The 21,856-nt window shown below is 42.6% G+C and overlaps 1 protein-coding gene across 3 annotated transcripts; it reads left to right on the top strand.

Annotated features, from left to right (window-relative positions):
- The first annotated feature begins 145 nt into the window (after positions 1–145).
- Positions 146–6,545, top strand: phf10 (PHD finger protein 10). Of its 3 annotated transcripts, none has more exons than XM_028988814.1 (12): positions 146–270; positions 1,036–1,142; positions 1,254–1,384; positions 1,512–1,595; positions 1,717–1,841; positions 2,321–2,470; positions 2,550–2,659; positions 3,004–3,157; positions 3,400–3,537; positions 5,530–5,638; positions 5,829–6,017; positions 6,309–6,545. In XM_028988814.1, the coding sequence occupies exons 1-12, from the start codon at positions 202–204 to the stop codon at positions 6,392–6,394; spliced, it is 1,452 nt and encodes a 483-aa protein (XP_028844647.1). In that variant the 5' UTR covers positions 146–201; the 3' UTR covers positions 6,395–6,545. The 3 variants fall into 3 exon arrangements, with proteins under 3 accessions (XP_028844647.1, XP_028844646.1, XP_028844648.1); XM_028988813.1 differs by having other exon boundaries at positions 1,717–1,859; XM_028988815.1 differs by lacking the exons at positions 5,530–5,638; positions 5,829–6,017; positions 6,309–6,545 and adding an exon at positions 3,631–5,342 and having other exon boundaries at positions 1,717–1,859.
- The last annotated feature ends 15,311 nt before the right edge of the window (positions 6,546–21,856 follow it).

The following is a 21,856-nucleotide window of genomic DNA, read 5'->3' as shown; positions in this document are numbered from 1 at the left end:
ACTTTCAAGTAAAACTTTTTACTTCTCAGTCTTGTATTTTTTTATCTGAATAAACAAAACACAAAAGTACCTCCCAATCAATCAGATTGTTTGCAGTTTGAGCAATGACCGGGTGCCCTTCCAGCCCAGTAGGGGGCGGTAGTGCGCCGCTGCCGCTGGACGTATGCCAGGCAACGAAGAAACCAGTAGCGGCGTATCAAAATGGCAACAGTGCTTTCTCCCAGACAGTGCGACAGTAGTCCTGCAACGCCCGGCACTCAGTCCCTGCGGGTAAGGACGGTCCGGCAGAGGCTGGCTGCGGTCGCAGCGGACACGCGGTGCAGAAAAGCCGACGTTTGACTCCCGTGCGCCGCCCCGACAATCACTTCGTTGCGCCTGTCGCTAGCGTTAGCCAGCTAGCCACTGAGTGTTTACGCTCTTCGGTTCATCGCCGAGCTGGACCTTCCCACCATATAACCCAGCTAACCTTTATTACCCAGTCTAATCTTTATTGTTTAGTTTAATAACTAGCCCAAATATCTAAAAAAGGTTAGCTAACCAACAAATTAGTAATGCAAATGCGTTATATTTTGCATGTAATGCATCATATTTATACTATAACTATGGAAATCAAGCGATTATGCTTCTTAACGTTATATACAATATATAACTTTATATACATTATATCATCCGTGATTTGGTTTAGGAAAGCGCCAGCATTTTTGGACCTTGGTGGCTTTACAAAAATGAACTATAGACCGTTTACTGTATGCGTTTAGCATGTTAGCATTGTTGTTTATAGTAAGTAAAAGGTAAATGCATACATACACATCATAGTAGTAAATATATATTACACAAATGATATGAACCGGTGTAATGTTAAAACATTTCAAAATTTTACATCCATGCTTACATGTTGTCAGGTATCATTACACCTCGTTTACATCATTTTACAAGTAACATTTCATATTGACAGAAGTGTTTTGATATGTGATTCCCATGTCCATGCTGACTGTTAGTATAAGAATTGATGATTTAACTGTGATGATTTTCCAGGATGACACAGAGGAGATCTCCAATGATGGAAGTCAGGCCACCAAGAGACGTCGCATGGGCTCAGGAGATAGCTCCCGAAGCTGTGATACTTCTAGCCAGGAGCTCGGGTATTTTTTTTTCTAGGCTGATTACAGGACCCGCAATCTTTTTATTACCATCTTTCTGTTTTACCCACTTGGTACTGTAGTTTAATGTGATGCTTTTCTTTACCCTTGAAGGCCTACATATTTTCCAGCAGAGAACTTGACAGAGTACAAGTGGCCTCCGGATGATACAGGAGAATACTACATGTTGCAAGAGCAAGTCAGTGAATATTTAGTGGTCACATCTTTCAAGCGGAAATATCCAGGTTTGTGTGTGTGTGTTTTTCGTCTATTCCTCAATATTGAGAACAACCATCTTGAATTGACAGTGGCGTTTAAGTTTTTTTAAAAGTGTTTTGGGGTACTTTTTTGTATCTATGCCTTTACATGTAGATTTGGAAAGAAGGGACCTCTCTCACAAGGAGAAGCTGTATCTAAGGGAGCAGAACGTCATCACAGAGACACAGTGCACCTTGGGTGAGAATAATTTTCCTTAATTAACCATATGAAAATAACAAATGTCCTTTGTTTTAATGATTAGTCTGTCATGCTCATGACATCTGTAAGTTTATTTTAGTGTGCTCATGTTATTTCATAGGTCTTACGGCTCTGAGAAGTGATGAGGTCATTGACTTGATGATTAAGGAGTATCCAGCTAAACATGCAGAATATTCTGTCATCCTTCAGGAACGGGAACGCCAGAGGATAACTAAAGAGTACTCAGTGAGTACTCTCAGTGTTGTAAGTGGTCTTCGTCCCATACTCTGCATGCTAAATTAGGGGGTTGTATTTTGCCAATTGTGGCAAATGTGTGGTGAAACAGGCTTGATTAGTGTATGTGTTGTATAAAATGTTTATAAATGTTTATAACTTTAGAAGGAAATTTAATGACCAAGACCTCTGTCCAGGAACAACCAAATAAAACGCCCTTATCATAAAAAAATATTTCCATGAGCACTCATTTCTGGTACTATTTATGTGGTGGATCATCATTTTCTAATAAAAAAAAAAAAATACTACGCAGTGCACTGCTTTTTGGGTTCAAATTCATATATAGTGCATAAACTGCGAAACTCCTGAACCAGCTTTGATGATTTGGAAACAAACGTTGACCAATACAGCACAGTAATTGTTATGTACAACCTGAGGTTCATATAATTAATATAATTAGTGCTGAATGATTTAATCTCTTCTTTCTCTAGCAAATGCAGCAGCAGAACCCTCAAAAGGTTGAAGCTAGCAAAGTTCCAGAATACATCAAGAAAGCTGCTAAGAAAGCAGCAGAATTTAATAGTAACTTCAACAGAGAAAGGATGGAGGAGCGAAGAGCCTATTTTGACCTTCAAACTCATGTAAGGAGCTTCACTCGTCACTCAAGTCTTTCTCTGTCATGGGCAGATTTGACCCAATTTTTTTTTTGCTTACAACCAGATTATCCAGGTTCCTCAAGGCAAATACAAAGTCCTTCCCCCAGAGCGTACAAAGACAGGCCCTTACCCTGTGGCTCTCATACCTGGTCAATTTCAGGACTATTATAAAAGGTGCTATTTCAAAGCTGTGCTTTTTCAACACACGGTAATGTCAAATGTAAAGTGTAATTTAAATGTTTGTCATGATTGGTTTATATTCATGGATTTATGTATATGTAAAATTGCTGGGGAATGTTTGTTTACAGATAATCTATCTACATGAACTGGAATAATGTTCTTGTGCTTTTATCTTGTTGCTATAATAAAATTCAACATCTCTAACTGCAATGCAACAAACTTTAGAATAGCCAACACTGAGCTATTAAAACTACAATAATCAGAAAATATACCGCCAGTCAATTTTTTGAATATGTGAACAATTTATTCGCTTTCCTTTGTGAAATAATTTGCTGCAGGTACTCCCCGAACGAGCTGCGCTACCTGCCATTGAACACAGCTCTTTATGAGCCTCCGCTGGATCCCGAGCTGCCTGCACCAGACAGTGATGGGGACTCTGATGAAGCAGAGGACATCAAAGCAGACGATGGGAAGAAAAACAAAGGTTCCTCTGTAAGAACCTCTGGCCATATGCCACATTTACTAAATGCATTTTTTTTCCATCAAACATTCAGACCTTTAGCAGATCACATGATGCTAATTGTGTTGTTAAGGAACTGTTAGCTATAAACCAGTTAACATACCACTTTTTTTACCACTTTTCATATTATGGCAAACCTCTAATTGGTATCATTATCTTGGAGGAAAGATAACCTCAGCACTTTACACATGATGAAAATATGTCTTGTATTCAGGACAGCTCCTCTGGGAACACCTCCGATGGGGAGAGCCAGGACAGCAGTGTCCTTTCCAAAGGCAAAACCAAGGACCGTGCCACAGGCCAGGGCAAAGACACCACCCCACGTCCCCTCAAATCTGTCCCTGGGTACAAGGTAGAAGAAAAAAGCCCCTGATAAATATCTATCTATATATTTTTTTTTTCTTCGACAGCACTTTTCTTCCCCTTTTTTCTTTGTTTTGTCCAGTCCCCTTCTCACCTTCTCAGCACTTCAGCAGAGACATCCGATGTGTCTCAGCGTGAACTCATCTCATGCACTCACACACTCACACTCCTTCAGATGACTGTAGCTTCTCAAGCTGAACTTGTTCATCTGTGGACCTTACTTTTTGACACTCAGTTTCTGGAATGTCCACTCAGGTGAGGAGGGATCACGCTGTTCTGGGCATAAACGTTTGGAGCAATAAGCAGTAACTTTTGCCCCCTCTTCCCTTCTCTGGAATGGTTTAAACAACAGGATTTTTGTGCACGTCTCACACACTCACACAAGTATCTACATTGAATGTTTTAAATACCTCTCAGCTGCTCCCTTGTCGGTAGAACTAAAAGGCAAGTAAGCAGGTACGTATGGCTGCTAGATTTAACCCCCCCGCCCGCAAAATAAGAAGCGCCTAGCGCTACTTTAAGCACTAACTTTTATCTTTTATGTGAAAGACTTTGTGGCAATACACAGGAAATAATGCTTTAAGTGCAGTACGGCTAGTTTTACGTCTAACACACACATTGTGCTCTTCAGAGTGAAATGCAGCGATTTTATGACACTCACCATCAGTAATGGTGCTTCAAGAAAGCTGACTTACTATTTACCCTGCCAGCTCTTTGTTTGGCTCTTGCTTTAATTTTTGCCATTTACCCTGGCCTAAGCTTCTCAGTTGCAGTTGGGTTTTCCTCTTGTTTTGCATCCAGTTTTCTTTTTAATTTCTAATTTATTAGTTGTGGTTTTAAATGAACAGTGTCTAATTAGGCGTAAAGCTGAAGAGTTATTAAAGTCACCAGCATATCAAAATATTTTATTTTTTGAAAGTTGATATGAGTCTAATAGTGTGGTGCCAAAGGTAATGTGTGTTTATCCCCTCCCCTTTAAGTCTTTAGGAAGCGCTAAATCTCTTATAATTGTTAAAGAAGAACAAACAAGAAAATGAAAGAAAATTTCTGGTTCTTTGTAAAACATTTTATAAAGACTGTCAAAAATTGTACTGTTTATAAACATTTTGTGTTGCACTGATGCTTGTCACAGGGTCTTAAAGCTTTCACGGCGCTCTGATGTTTCATTTTCTATTGTTTGTCTAATGTGTAGCTACACGGTACAATTTACAGAGACCTATAATGTATAAGAATACATTTTCAGCTGTCTTTTATAACTCCTGTTTATTCTACTGGTTCTGAAACATTTTAGCACTTAATTGATCAAAATGTTTGGTAGTCCATGTCATATCTTTACATTTGGAAAGTTTATTTCCTTCTTGTTCGTGCTTTCTATCTATCTTTGCTCCTTTCATTCGTTCCAGCTTCCTTTTCACCTCATGTTTCCTTTCCGAAGTCAAGACTTGTCATGTGATAAATGTCTGAAGGGTGTATCACGGTTACATACTTCAATAAAACCGCTGGAAATTTAGATTGACAACTGAGGTTTATTAATTTGTGAGCACTGAACAAATGAAATATATGCACTCCATGTTACGGCATCGACACACTTGCACTGCTGGGAGTGCAGGATTTTGGCAGATTAATTCATTTCTTTGTTTTTATAGGAGTTCCCTGGATATGTATTCTCTCAACATTTCCAAAAAAGTATTCATGTGCAGTGTTTGACTGTGAACATAATGACAAACTGCATTTCTTCTGATTTCTTTTGATCAGTTGCAATCTTTGTGGTATAAAGTTTTCTGTTATAAAGTTTTGAATGTGTCAAGGGAAATCCTGCTAATGTTTTTAATTTTAGTGTTGTGAACCATTTACCAGATAAAATACCCCTCCTCCCCATAAAATCCTGGTCTTTTACTGAGAGGACCTGAGTTTATCCATGAGTCACATGGTTTACCTGACCTTGTTGCCATGGATTTATAGCGTTGTTCTGCCCTTCCAGCCTAAGGTCATTCCCAATGCTATATGTGGCATATGCCAGAAGGGTAAGGAGTCCAACAAGAAAGGAAAACCTGAAGCGCTAATACACTGCTCCCAGTGCAGAAACAGCGGTGAGTCGCACCTTCAAACAAGAGCCACTTGATTCCCTTTCATGTGTTTTAATACATTTTAGAAAGAGATTGTTTATTTTCTGTGGATTGTATTAATGGGGATTATTTATGTTTTATTTCATTTAACATGCCTGGTGAACGAACAATTGGTGCATTTGTGTCCATACCAACGTTTGTATGCCCCTCATAGGTCACCCATCGTGTCTGGACATGAGCACAGAGCTGGTGGCCCTCATCAAGACCTACCGCTGGCAGTGCATGGAGTGTAAGACATGCTCGGTGTGCGAACAGCCCCACCACGAGGAAGAGATGATGTTCTGCGACAAGTGTGACCGTGGATTCCATACGTTCTGTGTGGGAATGGACTCCATTCCTTTGGGTAAGGGTCTTCACCTATTCGCATTTTCCACCTTCCACCAGCTGTCTAATGTTTTTTTTTTTTTTTTGCGCACCAGACTGATGAAAGCTTCGAGTTTTATTATTTACTGCTTCTGCTTGCTTCCATCCTGTAGTATCCTCCGTTCATGATCCAGTCTTGATCGCAATGGTTCCACTCAAAACTAATGAATAATTAAGCAATACACTTGAACTGGAAGTATATTTAGAGATCTGTGTGTCATCTTACACTTGATAAACATTAACTAATCTCTCCTCTTTTTTTTAAATATAGGTTGCTGGGTATGTGATTGTTGTAACAAGGAGTTTTCAACCCCAAAGAAGAAAGGTTCAAAGACGCCTAAAAAGACTCCTAAGTAGTCAACATGACTGTATGGTATAACCTATGAAATGGTTTTAGAACTGGATATATGGATTTTCTCACTGTTTGATCTCTCTTGTGGCTCCTTTTTGTTACTTTTTTATGTTTTGCTATTGAAACATTTGTACAATAAAAAACTAAACTTCCAAATCATGTAAATTGATATTTTTTTCCATAACACAGCTCATATCATGACATTTTAATGCAAGAAACACACCAATTTCTTGCTCATGGTCAGTTCAGTGACGCTTTCCATAAAAGGACTAGGCACAATCCTCGAACCGTAAACTGACCCCAAATGTCTTTTACTGATCCAGCACTTTGTGTTCCAATGGTGAAAACAACAAGACGTCCTCCATTTATGCTCAACATCATCCTGCCTAAGTGGTCTGGGTGAGTCACCTGCGATGCACAGGGCCCTGCGCCATGACTGACTGGCGGCCCTCAGGCACCAATCAGAGGTATCCAGTTACTTTCTCTTTCTGGTCCCTGGGCTGTGGCTGTGCCGGTGAGGTAATGCGGCAGATGGCACGTGGACGCGTTGGCTGACAGACGTGTGAAGGGCCCTGATATGTGATAGCTCTGTGTGTGTGTGTGTGTGTGTGTGTAGGATAATGGCTCCAGAAGAGACATGCTCTCAGGTGGAGGCATGTGTGTGAAGCTTGCCAGAGTTGATAAGACCACGGTGCTACGTTCAACAGCTGGTGTTTGTTGTTGGAAACTTAGTACAACGACCCAGTTGTTACACACTTCACTGACCTAAATGTCAAAGCATAAATGAATCTGAAATGATGTCTCAATTATTCAAATGTTTTAAGCACCATTAACCTTATTATTTTCAAGTCCTGTATAAATAAAGTTGGATTGAACTGGAATGTACTGAATTAATGGTATTTTTGCTATACGTTTAGAACTATGTTTGGCCCAGGTTAAATAATCATTTTGATGCAACTTTCCATAAACTCTTCAATACTGGAGATGTGCTTGACCTGATTGTTTTTGAATGTGCCTCTAGATGGCGATCAAATGCCATTTTCTCAGAAAGATCCTCGAAGTCACTTCTGGCTATTTCCTTCACAAAAAAAGAGCATTAAATTATTTTGGGTTGGTTTTAAGACCTAGTTCAGTGTAAAAAACAAAATATATATATTCAGTGTAAAAATTGTAAGGAACTAAATTATATTGCAATGTGCATATTTTAATTTCTTTAAATTTGGTGATTCAAATCTATTAGATACATTACAATACACTATTTTCAAAAATGTCATAAATAACTATGTATTAAATTAGTTCGCATGTATGTATTAGATGCCTTTGGTCAAAGACAGGTGAGCTGATGGTGAGCGTTGTCCAATAAACCAGAAGTAATGAATTGGCCGTCCAGAAAACGGGCCACAACGGCATGGACAGCTGGTGCTCTCTGTTCGGTTCCTAATTTCTGGGAACCTCCCAGAAGCCTGTTTTCCCATGCATCATCTCGCTCGCACCCTCTTCCCCTGAGGTCCGGGCCAGCCCTGCTGCTTGTGTGGTGGCATTGTGCATCAATTATTAAAACGGCAGAACTCATGGAATATTTAAACTCATTACAAGGTCAAAATGAAAGGCCCTCCTTGTTCAAGCAGCAGCAAGCGAAGCATTGGGGTGCAACACTCCTCCCCGCTGCCAGACGGCCGAGCCACGCTGACAGCAGCAAGGCAGTGGGCCATCTCATGCATATTTCAATGCAGCGGACCGAAGGCCCAGGGCACCGGCCTGACACCTGTTGTCCGGCCACAATGAGAGCACTCCGCTCTGTCCCCTTTCAGCACAGTCCACGCTTTTGTGGTGACCACCTTTCACCATTGTTCCACCTGGCCTGGCTGCGGTTGGGACGGTTAGCTGAAGGGTGTCGGATGAACCAGGTAAAGGAGAGAGTGGTTCACGTCGCTGTTAGTCTGTGTCTGTCACCACAAAAGATGTGGCCTCCCGTAAAGCCACAGGTTAATAATTCATCTGCCCTGTTGGACGGGAGGACGGGTTTATTTGTTTCGGGCGGTTGCCATATTTTCTGGCATTTTATGATGCACCAGTGTGAGCGGAGACTGTGTGATTATTATTTTTTTTTTTAGGACATTGACTCTCAAATCAAAAAGGACGTCTTGCTAACTGGCTGACAACAAAGCGCTGACCCCAACGTGCAGACAGGGTAGGACAGCTGGCTCCAGTTGCTGTCCAGCTGCATACACTCACTGGTGTAGTGTGGCACCGGCTGTGTGGACATGTGACCAGCGTCGGCCCGCAGATGCTTCACTTCAGCAGAAAGGCCTACAGATGTTCAGCTTAACACTGAATGTGATCAGCTCTTCATTTTTTTATTTTTTTTTTATGAAAGTATTTGTCCCCTCGTTGCAGGTGCTGGGTTGACTCGGTACTGCCATTGTTATGGCACTGCCATTGGAGTTATGTAAATGTGGCCTGATGCTGTCCTCTTGTAGGACCAACATCCCCCAGAACATCATGGGGTTAGGTATGTGTTGCTCAGGGGCACAGTGGTAGTTGTAAGCGTGGGCTTGAACTTTGTGGGACTTTTATGGCTTTTAGAGCGGATGAATGTAAAGTATTGCTGACATGATACTGATCCTTTTTTTTTTTTTTTTAAGTGGTAACTTCTCAGGAAGTGAAAGGGTGAGCAGGCTTTTGATCTGACCCCCGCGATCCCATTTCTCATCTTTGTAATGGTTGGTGGCAGTAGGGGGAGGGGGAGATTTTACAGCTCATTTTGACTTTTCTCTAGGAGCCTTCTCCCCCTAATTCACTGTCCCTCGATTCCAAAAAAAAAAAAAAAAAAAAAAAAATGAGACTGCCTGGTCACGGGCATGTTCCCTGTGAGTGAAGACAACATATGGACGATGCCCTCCCTTCCTGTTTCATGGGAGGGTTGTTCTGGCTGGGTGGACTCTTGGGAAAGGGAGCGCTACCTTTGACCCCTTGGAGTGCTCATTTACTCGCGGCCGGCAGGGAGGAGATGATGGGTTCTGCAGGAAGGGATGCAGCCAGCCAGCTGTCACTCTGAAGTCACAGCAGCACTTCTGGGCCGTTCCAAATAGAGGAATGCCCTCGCCTTTTCAGACCGTGGTGAAAAGGAGCCGATGGCATTAGTGACCTTAAAGCCGATGGGCGGTGTGCTGATCTTTTGCTCTTTTTGTGATGAAGTGTGTACAATAGAAAGAACTCACAAAGAATTATTAGTTTCAGTTTTTTTTTTTTTACTTAAAAAAAATAGTTTGTTAGAGTTGTGCCTTTCCCACATTTTATAATCCTCCGTTACTCAGACATGACAGCTGTGGGTTGCTGGGCCTTGTCCGGGCCGTACGGTAACTGAAGTAGCCGGTGTTTACTGACTCTGTCTCATCATCCTGCTGCACGCTAACATCCTCAGTAGAGCCTGCGCTCTTTCGAACCTGCCACCAGGTCAGGCAGCGTGCACTGAAACCTGACCTGCACGCAGCGCACCGGCACACAGAAAGATGCCAGAAGCCGGTTAGTTAGACGTCATGTCTTGACGTGACCCAGATGGTGGGATTGGGTTCATATGTCAGTTATGACAGTTCTGACTTATTCTTTACACTGGAATATTTTGGCTTAATTCCTTTGTGTGAGTGTAATTTGCTAAGGTCTTTTGTCATCATTTGCTGCAGCTTTATTTCAGAATAAACTGAAATACTCAACAATGATAAGATGGAACTGGGCACTATTGCTATGAGTGAATAATCCAAATGAACGGCAGGCCTCAGGTTTTCCCAACAGAACGGTGCTGTGAGCATGACGCCATTTCTGGCTGCTTGTCTTCTTCCCATACTGCGTCCTGGTGCCTTGTGGGAATAACGCACATGCACCTAAAACGAGATGTTGTCCCCTGTCAATATAAATTGTCTGACATACTTTACTTTGTTTAGCAGATGCTTTTTTATCCAAAGCGACTTACAAGAGGAAGACACCAGCAATTCTCGTTCGATTTCTATAGAATATTGAGTTTACAAACTAAGAGCCCTGATAAGGCTCAGACTTGTCAGCAAGGAGCATGCTCAGAGATTGTTAGGTGCTAGACAAAGAAAAATTATAATGTATTTATACATTTTTACATACAGTTTCAATTTGGTTATGATTGGTCTGATGCTACTGTGTAAAGTCCTCTATATATTATTAGAAAGGAAAAACTGAACTATTACATTAATATAAATATTCAGGCCCTTTACTTATAAGAAGCACCTTTGGTAGTAATTGCAGTCTTTTTGGGTGTGAACCAACAAGCTTTGCCAACTTTTTTTTGTGTTTGCAAATCTTCTCAAGCTCAGTCAGGTAGTTATTGGGACAGACATTTTCTGGTCTCTCTCTGGGCCACTCTAGGACTATGTTGTCCCTAAACTTGGGCAAGTGAACCTTTGAGCCAGCCTGAGGTCCTGAGTGCCGTGGAACATATTTCCATTGAGCGTATCGCCATTCAACATGCCCTCAATTGTGACCAGTCTGCCAGTCCCTGCTGCCACCACCATGAGGTACCTAAGATGCAAAATACAACATTTCAGAGGGCAACTAAGAGTACCATAATTAACCTAATTGACTGAAAAACCAAGTTGCCAGTTGAGAAAGCAGACTCTTCTACCTGTAATTACATAAGTGACCACATAAATAGTAATTCATCATGCTGATGACAGTTGCCAGACCTTAACCAAACATCAATGGCCACCAAACTCTCTGTAAGGTGCAGTGGCTCAAGTGAGTTGAAAACAACATACAAACCTATTCAGATGTGATTTTAAATGTAATTAACTTGATCTCAGAGACTGTATATATTGATTTCTCGAGGATTAAATGCAATTTGGAACTATAAATGCAGCAACAAATAAAATTCTAACATTTTTTCAAATTTTTTTGTTTGTTGTTTCTCAAATTTTAACACATTTTAAAGGACAGTCTGACATCTGGTGCCTGTGTATGAATGGCTATTAGCTTTTAAAGTTTAAAAGCAGAACTAAGCTACTTTTCGAACACCTAACATATACTGGTGATCAATTGAATTTACTTTTTTTTCCATACCTCCCCTTTTCTTGAGGCCAATGTAGTCTTAGATTAGGTTCCCAAAACTGACCCCAAAGGCAAGCTATGCTGGTCCGAAATTTAATTTTGACCTCTCAGACATTTGCTAATTTTCTGAGGGGACAATGACAACATTCAGGCCAGGGCACGCCAAACAATATTGGTGGCCATTGAAATCTTTGTCCGCTGTAGCTAGGCTGACCACTGTGAGACAAACTCCCAGGGCAGAGCAGTAGTTAGAGGCCATGGAGCACCTAGGCCCTCAGACAAGAACCCTGAGACCCACTGGCAGGAGAGAAAACATTCACTGGCCTCGTCTGACACCAGGGGTCAAGGGGTCAACCCCAGCCCCCAGCCACTGTAGGCAGCTTAGAAGCCTGGGGTCTGCCTGCTCCCTCCCCTCACACACATCCACCCTCCCCCTTAGCACCATCATTTTGAAGACCAAGCAGCTGGCAGGTGTCAGGAGGTACAAAGGGCCATCTGTGCATGGAGGACTGTCCCCGGCCATTCCCTCGCTGGCTACTTCATTAAACTTTCCACTTGATAAACCCACACCGACCTCATGTGGGGGCTTGCTCCACATTTTTTTTCCCAGCCTGCCCCACATTGCTTGTTGTCAACAAGTGGAACTCTGAACACGGGGCCAGAAAGTTTGTCCTGATTGTTTTGGTTACAAGTTCATTCAGGATTTTGCTATTCATTTTGAACTGACTTCGGGTCCAATAATGAACTATTTTAGTCTCATATTTTCCTGTTTTTAATATATGAGCAATCTTTTCCTCTTAGTCTACATCTATTTGTTCATAAATCTGATTCACATGCTCACATGAACTGGGTTCAGCAGGTGTGTCTGTACAACTAGCTATTCTGGGCGCATGATCTGTACTGGCTGCCCAATCCAATCCATGCCTGCAGACAATCTCATGCATAAAATCCAAAAGTCATTGTGCCTCAATGTCTAATACATTCAAGCCTGTTTTTTAGAGCATACATGTGCAGAGCTGTATGGAGGTGACGTCTGAATGGTGCTCACTCTCGTACACATTCATCATTTATAAAATGGCATGTTCAGTGAAAGCTGTTTTCTGAGTTTTATATTGGTATAGCAGACTGAGTCAGTGGTCATTTCCAAAGTGATGACTGGACAAAATGCTGGAGAAATCAGGAGTGGGCCCCAGCAAATTTGTCCGCCATTTCCATTCCACTTCCTTTGGGGTGTTGAAACAGTTAAGTCAGGAATGAGTTGGACTGGAAAAGGGTGGTCGCAGGATATGGGAGGGAAATGGCTGGAGAAAGAAAGACTCTGTGCACATTCAAATAGGAAATGGGCACGGATTCCAAGGAAACAGTCTTGTTCCTGACTAATCATGCTTTACAGTCACTCTCTAGTGATGGAGTCCTTCCTTCTGTAGTGTCTGGTCTATCAGCACACATTAGCACCAGTGACGAAGGCCGACAATGGATGCTAGTTTGTTATTTAAAGGACATGAAGGAAGGGGTCTGTCTTTTTGTGTCTGAGTCAAAGCATCGGGCAGGGGAAGTATGGAGTGAAGGAAAAAATGTCTATGTGTGTTTTAGGTCCTTGGGGGGTTAATTGTCAGTGATTTGCACATTCTCATGCAATACAGATTCTGTCAGTAAATGTAACTCTTGAAATAATGGTGCTGGAAGGATGAAAATGGTTTTGATGATTTGTAATTGAAGCCATCATCAGAGAACCTCATCCAGTTCTGGTTCTGGGTGGGTTAAACCTCATGGCTAATAAACTTGCCTTTGAACCAGACTAGAGGACTGTCCCTGCAACTCCCTTGTAATAATACATGCAATGTAATGATATTGACTTTAGGTGACTGAATACCAAAATATTCTAAAATTGAGAATAAAATGTAATCATGTCTTCTTGGCTTCAGTTAATCCTGAACAATTAGAAGCAGTCCATCATCTTTTATGATGGTGTATCTCATGCCAGAACTCTTCATCATGGGAAGCAGGTCCTTCAGCTTGTTTAGCTTGCTGATTACAGGGCAGTGGATGGCTCATCTGATCTCAGTACACCTACTTTAACCAAAAGTGAAGAATCTCTAAATCATCCAACAATATTTCACAATACCAGGACACTGGGTGCAGGGAAGGGATGCCAGCCCACCGCAGGGTGCACACAGACACAAAACTTCAGACAATTCACAGTCTCCAATTTACCTTTTGTGCATACCTTTGGACTGCAGGAAGAAACTGGAGAACCCGGAGTAAATATGGGGAGAGCATGTACTCCAATCTTGGAGGTGTTAGGCCACATTGTTAGTTCCAATATCTATCCAGTATTTATGCACCTGTATTAGAATAGAGTACATGTTTTAAAGGCAAGTATCTATGTTAGACAGTGGGATTGTGAGGGAGAAACTAGTCTAGAAAGTCTAGAAAAGTGTGATTAGAGATTACAGACATCTTCAAAGTTCTTTACATCTTGTTTAGCTTCTTGCATCTAGGTGTACATTAGTGCTCTTTTGTAATTTGGATTAACCCTTTCACTGTGCATCTGACCTGCTTAATGATGCTGGCTTTTTTTTTGCAATCAGACTTCACTGAAAATTCCCCCCGTGGGAGTCACTGATGTTCCCTCCTAGATGAAGGCAAGAAACCTGTTCCTATACACAGCAGCAACGATTGCCAATGCTCTTCAAGAATTTGCCAGACGATTATAATTTAAATTTGTTGACCTAGTTCAGATGTTTGTAGCAGTGAAAATGTGCAGTTGCATTAAAGTGAAGAAATGACGTTTTTGATTCTCTGTAGTTTTCTCCTGTATCGGTTAGTTAATGTGTCCTGAATCAATTCCATTACTGTGATGGAATAAGTATTACGTATTACTCAAATTGTTTGAGGACCATGGTGTAATGGTTAAACTGACATCTAAAATTGACAATAAATTATATTAGCTTATATGATCTGCAGTAATGAAACAAGGATTAGCAGTGAATGAAGATGTTTTTTGTGTATTTATGTATGTACCCAGTTTTGGATTTCCTGAACAAGTGAAAATAGGAAACGACAAGTTAAGCAAGGGACAAAAACAGTTTTTGTCACTACCCAAAGTTTACAGAGGACTCCAGCGGTATGTGAACTCTTCTCGAACGCTGCATACCATCAGAGAGAGAGGAAGTTCCTCGCATGTGTGACAAATCCAAGAGGGACGTGCGACTGCCTCGACCCCACACATCACCGCCACTCCCGACCTGTATTGGTTACCTCTTGGCTCGTTTGTTAACGCTGGAGAAAGAATAATAAAAAAAAAACCAACTGAACAAAGCGACCCCGTCCCTGATGAGCCGCGCCAATATCTCTCTTTTTAATCAGCAGGCCGATCCCCGAGTGAAGGCCTCGTCTGTTTGCTTTCAGAACTGTTCCTGTATCTGTGATTTATGGAGTGATGCCTTTATAGACTGTGAATCTGCATGTTGTGGATCTTTGGCGTGAAATGTCCACCAGTGGATTTGCAGAATATTTATGGCTCAATAAAGTTTACAGGAAAACAAATCTGTGCAAAGATTTATGTTGTCTTGCTAGGAAAGTTCATTCATTTCTGTTCTGTAAGAAGCACAAAGAGAAAGATGAAATTACAATACAAATTCACAGAAAAAGATAAAACTACAGCAAAACAAGAGTCCTTAAAGAGTCCTTTCTCTCTTACAACCAGGAAAAGTGTTTTTGTGACATTCCTGCCTTCTGAGCAGGACAAAACCATCCTCAGACATATCTGCGAGCTGTTTTGTAGTGGAGGACTTCACTGGAGCCTTGTAGCACGTGTCCTTGTTTCTCAATTAGAAACTAAGCAAAGTTCATGTTTAAGCATTTTGATGTCACTTGAAGAAGTGGTGATCTGTCAGCGAGCGCAGGTCGGGGAGTAAACACTCTTTACATTGTGTAAGGATCAGCCAGACGGCCGTTTTTACGGCTGTGCCTCGCTGTGTTTATATTAGCATTTCTTTTTCCCCTTCCCTCGGCAGCAGATAGAGGGCGGATACTGGCCGGGGCTTCCTCTACGTCCCCGATGCGCTTCCTCAGTAAAACGCCCGCCCACCCCTCATCAGCATGAACAATATCTCAAGCATTCCAGAGGAATCAGTGTATACACACACACACACACACACACACACACACACGCGAGTCACCATGCCTAAATATTTGGAACAGAGTGTTTGTGTTCTTACCAGTGTTAGATTAAGTCATATATTAACATTTCTGTTAAAGAGAGAGAAAGAGAGACAACAGTTCCAAGGAGTGATGTTAACAGAAAGGAATAAAGTTTTTTTAATGCGTGTGTGTGTGTGTGTGTGCCGAGAACTGGGTTAGATTGTCGAATGCGACTGGCCGGTGTTATTGATTCCAGTCAACAAACGAGTGCATGTAATCCGTCCGCCTTTGTTCCGTTCTCTTGGCGCGGTGCTCTCATTAGGCCCCAGTGAATGGTCAACCTGTCAGCAGGTTGGCTCCCCGACTGACTGACCCCTGACTTGGGCTTATTCTTGTACAAATTAAGTCTCACAAGTGACAAAACCTGGGCATTGCGCTGCACCCTCGCCGCAGCGCCAGTGTCAATTAAGGCTGAGAGGCAGAGTGGGCCCCCTTTCAGTGCTGCTGGCCGGACCCCGGCACCAACTTTCGTAACATTCATTCCTCCTGACAGCGAGCAGAGGTCCCTTGGGAGACAAACACCTCGGCAGCCTCCTTCACTGCAATGTGGTTGCCTCGTGGTCAAGTGTGAACTGGTGGCTCTGGCTGTGTGTGGGATACCAGTTCACAGTGACCAGTTCAATTAGCCCTGAGCAGTGGTAGAAGAAGTTTATAAAATTATAAAATATAAAAACATTACCCAAGGAAAATCCTCCCCTTAAATTTTTTAAAGAAACTATTTGCTTTCAATATACACTATCAAAAGTACCATTCGTTATTCTGGTTGCAATTGTCCGATTATCAGTTCTGTAAGATTAACGCTTGATTAATCTTGCTTAAAGGTCTTGCCTTGAGGTGGCACTGAGCAAGGTACAGTCCCCACACGCTGTACCACTGTACCTCACCAGGTGCCTGCCATGGCTGCCCACTGCTCACCAAGGTAAAACGAGGCAACTCTGAAAAAACAGATTCATCGAACATATTTCACTTTCTCCTGATACTCCAAATACTAAATATGTTTCTTGCAATGGATTCTTCAAAATGGCCCCATCTTAGTCTCCATAAAAAAGTAGTGTAGTGTACATGAAAATATACATTTATCTCATTACTGTCCATGACTGTACATGAGCTGATGACATTTTATTAAATACACCTGTTTGTCACCCATGTTTTTAATGGTCAGTTTATGATCAAATCTGAACATTAGATTGTGATTTATGTGTGGGACCCTGCAGTCAGACATTGCATGGCAGTGTTGTTGTGGTTCCACAGTCCAAAATGTGCATCCCTTTGAGGTATGTATAACTTGTCAGTGTATGTTATTAAAAGGTTCTCAAAAAGCCACAACACTCCAAATAAATCCATGATAAGACACTCATGTGACTTTTCTGCTCACTATAAATTGTAAATATTCGAGATTTATCTTTGTTGAAAACCGCTAGTTTAAATGTGCCTCCTCTGGTTGGCTTCAAACGTTATCTTGCTGTACTTGTAGAGTGACAATAAAAGCGTCTATCTATCCATGTCTTTAGAACTGTCAAATGATCATGAAAATATGGCCCACAGGGTGATGGCAGCAAAGTGATAATCTCCTAATCCACCCCGAAATCTGGGCCTTGTTTTTACTGTGTTCAGGGACCCTGGGGAGGAAGCAGGCACAGTTTCCTGCAAGCGCAGAGCAGCTAGTCTTTTTCAGCAAGTGCTTTCTTAATCAGCAACTCTGTGTTATTCTACCACCACAGGAAGTATTGATGTTTGCCTTAAACGCTGTCCTATCAGACCATACGGGGAGGGAGACTTCAGCCTCAACTGCATTGGAGGTTGCATAGCTACAAATGGATTTTCCAAAGCGGGAGCCGTTTTACCCGACACTTACTGTCTGAGAGGAAGAACTAATATTTTGTTTCATGTTTAAAGATTTATGAACATTTAACCCTGACAGGAAAAGGCATTGTTAATACAATGTAATTTTAATGACCTTAGATGGCCTTTGGTGGAAATGTAGTTTCAAGACATGTTAGTGTTAGTGTTACACATTGCAATGTTTCTCACAGTGAACTGTTGTCAAAATGGTTGCTAAATTTATAAATTATATCGATAATATTTATTTTATAAGAATTTAATTAATACTTTGAGATAAAATTCATAATTTATCAATTATTGGTTCATTTTGAGTCGCTTGTTATAACTGGTGTATTCATTCACTATGTTATTATTCATCATTAATCCCTGTTGTTCATAGGATGCAACACCTTCTACTGTTGTGTCTGTGTTATTTTTACCTTTTTTTTATATTCAACCCGTTACATTGAACAAGGCAATATTTAGAATGCTGTTTTCTTTTCTTATTATTGGTAAATCTATTCAGTATTCAGTTACTTTGATAAAATGGAATGTACCATATACCATGAACCCCTGATGAAGTCCACATGTAGGTAGGGACACACGGTGTGATGTAGACACACACTGTATCAAGAACATATAATGTGTCTTAGTGGAAATTAACATCGTGTTTTTACTTTTGTCCCACTTGTCCCAAAAAATGGTGATGAGTGTGTGAGTGTGAGTGTGAGTGCGTGTGTGTCCCATCCACATCCCTGTCATTCCTGACTCACACATGAGCTCACTGAGGTCAAGAAGGGCATCAGAGTAGCATCTGCATAATATCTTTTGGGAGTGTCAATACCTTCCAGGAGAGAACCTCTGTTCATGATGAGTCTTTAGTGAACTGCTCAGTGGCAGCGACTGAAATAACATTTATTATTGTTAGAATAATGCTGACCATTCAGGGGGAAAGGCAGCAGGGGAATAATAGAGGATGTATGTGTCATTGTTTTAATCACTGGGATTGTGTCTTGTCTGAGTTTTGTTTTTATAATGAAGTCTGCCGGGGGAGTGGTGGGCGGGTGGGGGCTTTTGGGGGAGGGGGGGCTTTCTCTATCTCTGTCCCTCTCCATCACCCTCCTCTTCTCACTCGCTCCCTATTCATATTCAGATGAAAGCAGGCTCGCTCTGTCTGTTAATTTGCATATGCTAGAGAAGTGCTAGACAGCCTGAGGGACTGACGTAGCATGTGTGTGTGTGTGTGTGTGTGTGTGTGTAAGCATGTGTCTGTTTGTGGGTGGTTGGTGGAAGGGGGGGTGTTGGATGAGAAAATGCCATCACAGGCCGGCAGTTACCAGGGCAAGAGCGCAGCAATGCTGGTTGTCCTATTAATGGCTGGTGCCTACCATCTGTCCGCTGCGACTGCCGTGCGGCCTGCCGACCCTGCTCCTGCTCCTGCTGTTGCGCCGGGCCGGCCTGTAACCAAAACACACAGAGGGGAGGGGTGAGAACCGGGGCCGGACGCTGCTGAACCGCACTTCCCCCATGTGACATTGCAGCGCACTGCGAAGGAATTCAGTTCGATCGGTGCAAATCTGAGCTGGAGGACGTAGCCGTTCACACACACGAGTATATATATCACGCTTCCTGCCATTTCTGCCATTTTCTGCCATCCCCTCGGTGCTAACACCTCCCTTGCCTGAATCAAAGCCATAGCCTGGTGAAACATTACGGCAGTATTTACCACATGCCATCGTGTGATTCAACCAAACGACAAAAAAAAAAAGACCAACAGAACACTGACAGGAGAAGATTTTGTCACAGTTTGCAGCGAGGTCACCATGAGGAAAATATCCGTCCTGCCGTCCCGCCCTTTATGCCTGTCTCACATGATAACGGTGAACCAGCCCCCTCCCGTTCCTCCGGCCAGTGGGTTTTCATTCACTGACGCACCACTAGCGCCTCTACCCTGACTTTTTCCCCATCTGCCATTGGGAACCATGATCATTCATCTGAAGAGAATGCAGCATTCACAATTTGTGGTCATTAATCAGGTGTCACTCCACTCATTCATTCTCACACACACACCCCACCAGGCAGGCTCTCTCAAAGGGTCTTCGCCCCACTCCCACCTTCTCAACGGAAAACAGCAGAGCGGCAAGCCACCCCCGACAGCCCCAGCCTCAGGACATGAGAGTCGGCACAGCAAGGTGCTGTGTATCTATAGGCCCAGAGGTTTTATGACCCAGAGCCCCTAATTTATGGTGTTTTTCAGCCACTTTGCATCAGTGTTGATTAAGACTCCTGGGATCAAGGATCTGTGTCCTGCGACCTTCTCGGGTCACCAAAGGCCACTGCATTTTCACAGTGAACTCGGAATCCTATGCCTGCTTTGAGCCTGGCAGCTGCTTGCCGTGGCCTGGTGCCCTCAACACACTGACCACAATCCACCTGGGCCAATGGGAGCACAACGACCACAACAAGCAGAGCGAAATCAGCCTCGGCCATTGGATGGCCAAGGACACAGGCCATGTTCAGGGCCTTCTCATTTGCACACACTCTTTTAAAATTACGTCCTCACATTCATTTGGGCACAATAGGCTGTTTGTGGGGAAAAGGGTCTGAATGCTTATTTGCTTTTTTACCACTGGTTGGTAGATTGATGCGGTCCTGCCCTGAAGTCAGGGATGTCCGCATTGTGAAGGTTTCCTCATATCTCTGTCATGATGCGTGACCGATTACTTGAAGGAAGACCTTTGAGAGGCCGACTGAAAGTAACCTTGCATTAGAGCAGACGTGGACTGAAGGGGGTTCTGAAACGTAGGCCAGATGAGGCGCACTTAAAACACAATGTTCACACTCCCAGAAACACATGATCATGAGCATTTGTGTGTAAAATAAACATTTTGCAATCATCTCAATGCAGTTGAAAGAGCAGTGCAATTTGGAAAATGTCAAAAGAATTGGCCTAGGCAGAGCAATTTATTGCGCTCTTTAGACATTTTTGTGCACCTCCATAATTTCTTGCCCATTCTTCTGGAAGGCGTTTCTTTTGGCCGGGGTTGGCTGCGTGTTTGGCTTGCCCTGGCTGAATGCTTGGCTAAAAGGCATCTGTTGCTGATGGTTCTGACAACATCTGCTGCTATTGCTCCCTTTTCCCAGCATGCCTGTGGGATATGGTTTCTCCCAAAGGTGGCCTTTGTGTGCGCCATTGTGAATTCAATCATTGTCTGCCACAGGCGGTTCCCACGATGCACAGGAAGTTATTGCCATGCTCCTTTTTGCCATCACCCAGTCCTCCCCGCTCTCCTGTTTCTCATGTACGTTCTTTAAGATAGGGGTATTTTTAACAAAACTGATAACCAAAATGGCTGCTACTTAAACGCATCTGTGACGGTGTTGTACAACTACATTGCAGAACTTTATGAAATACTGAATTTTGAGGTTGGCCCAAGGGGTGCTATCCCTTGTGTGTGTATCTGTCAGCTGGTGTGATTTCCGAGACACCCTTTCTGGGAGAGGCGAGGAGGGGTAGGGACTCACTGAAAAGGGATTTGGACCCCAGAGAGCTACTTGTAACTCTTCACAATGTCGGCAGTGTCACAACAGAAAAGCCCACCATGGGGCTCGGTGAGGACGACCCAGCAGATGTTAATAATAAACTTTGCTTGGTGTCTGTTCTTTGCTGCCACTGGTTCCTCCCTCAGAGTGGCGGCAGGCTTGTAAACCCCTCCGAGGACATAAAAGCCTAATATTTATGTCACGCCACAAAGAGATCTTGCCCAACCACTCTCATGGAAAACACTTGACAAAGAGGCGAACGTTTGCTGTCAAGATAATGAAATATGCCCATCCAAAAAATAGTTGTGTAAGTAATTTGTATAATTTTTTTATAATTATTTTACCACATTTAACTAAACGTGTCTCACTGTAATTGTGTGTAAATACATAATAAAGATAATACAACAATTAGCATAATACATACAATTATGCCTTTGTTCGTGTGGGAGCTTTAGAAAGGCGTACTGTAGGCGGTGTGAACAAGCATTTGACTGAGTAGAGTTTTTCTCAAAGAGTAGCTGTCTGTTTCAGGAATGGACAAGAGAAGAGCCCGAAAAGAACCAGCGGCAGCGTGTGTTTAGAGGACAAAGGAGAAAAAGCTCCTGCTCTTCGGATCAGCGAGTTTATGTCAACCCAGAGTCACATCAGTCAAGAGCTCTTTGGGTACTTTTCAAGATGTGAGCGGATATGATTGATGGTCCCTGGGACCTGAGGTGCACTGTCACCTCCAGACTGGGTGGTCCCTCCCTGGCAAGTCAAGGGGCACTTGTGGGAGGGAAGTGGGAAGGTCAGGAAGTCTTTCCACTATACCTGTGTGTGGTAGCAAT

This window comes from Denticeps clupeoides, chromosome 8, assembly GCF_900700375.1.
Source record: "Denticeps clupeoides chromosome 8, fDenClu1.1, whole genome shotgun sequence".
NCBI lineage: Eukaryota > Metazoa > Chordata > Actinopteri > Clupeiformes > Denticipitidae > Denticeps > Denticeps clupeoides.
This window is presented reverse-complemented; position numbering and strand designations above follow the sequence as displayed.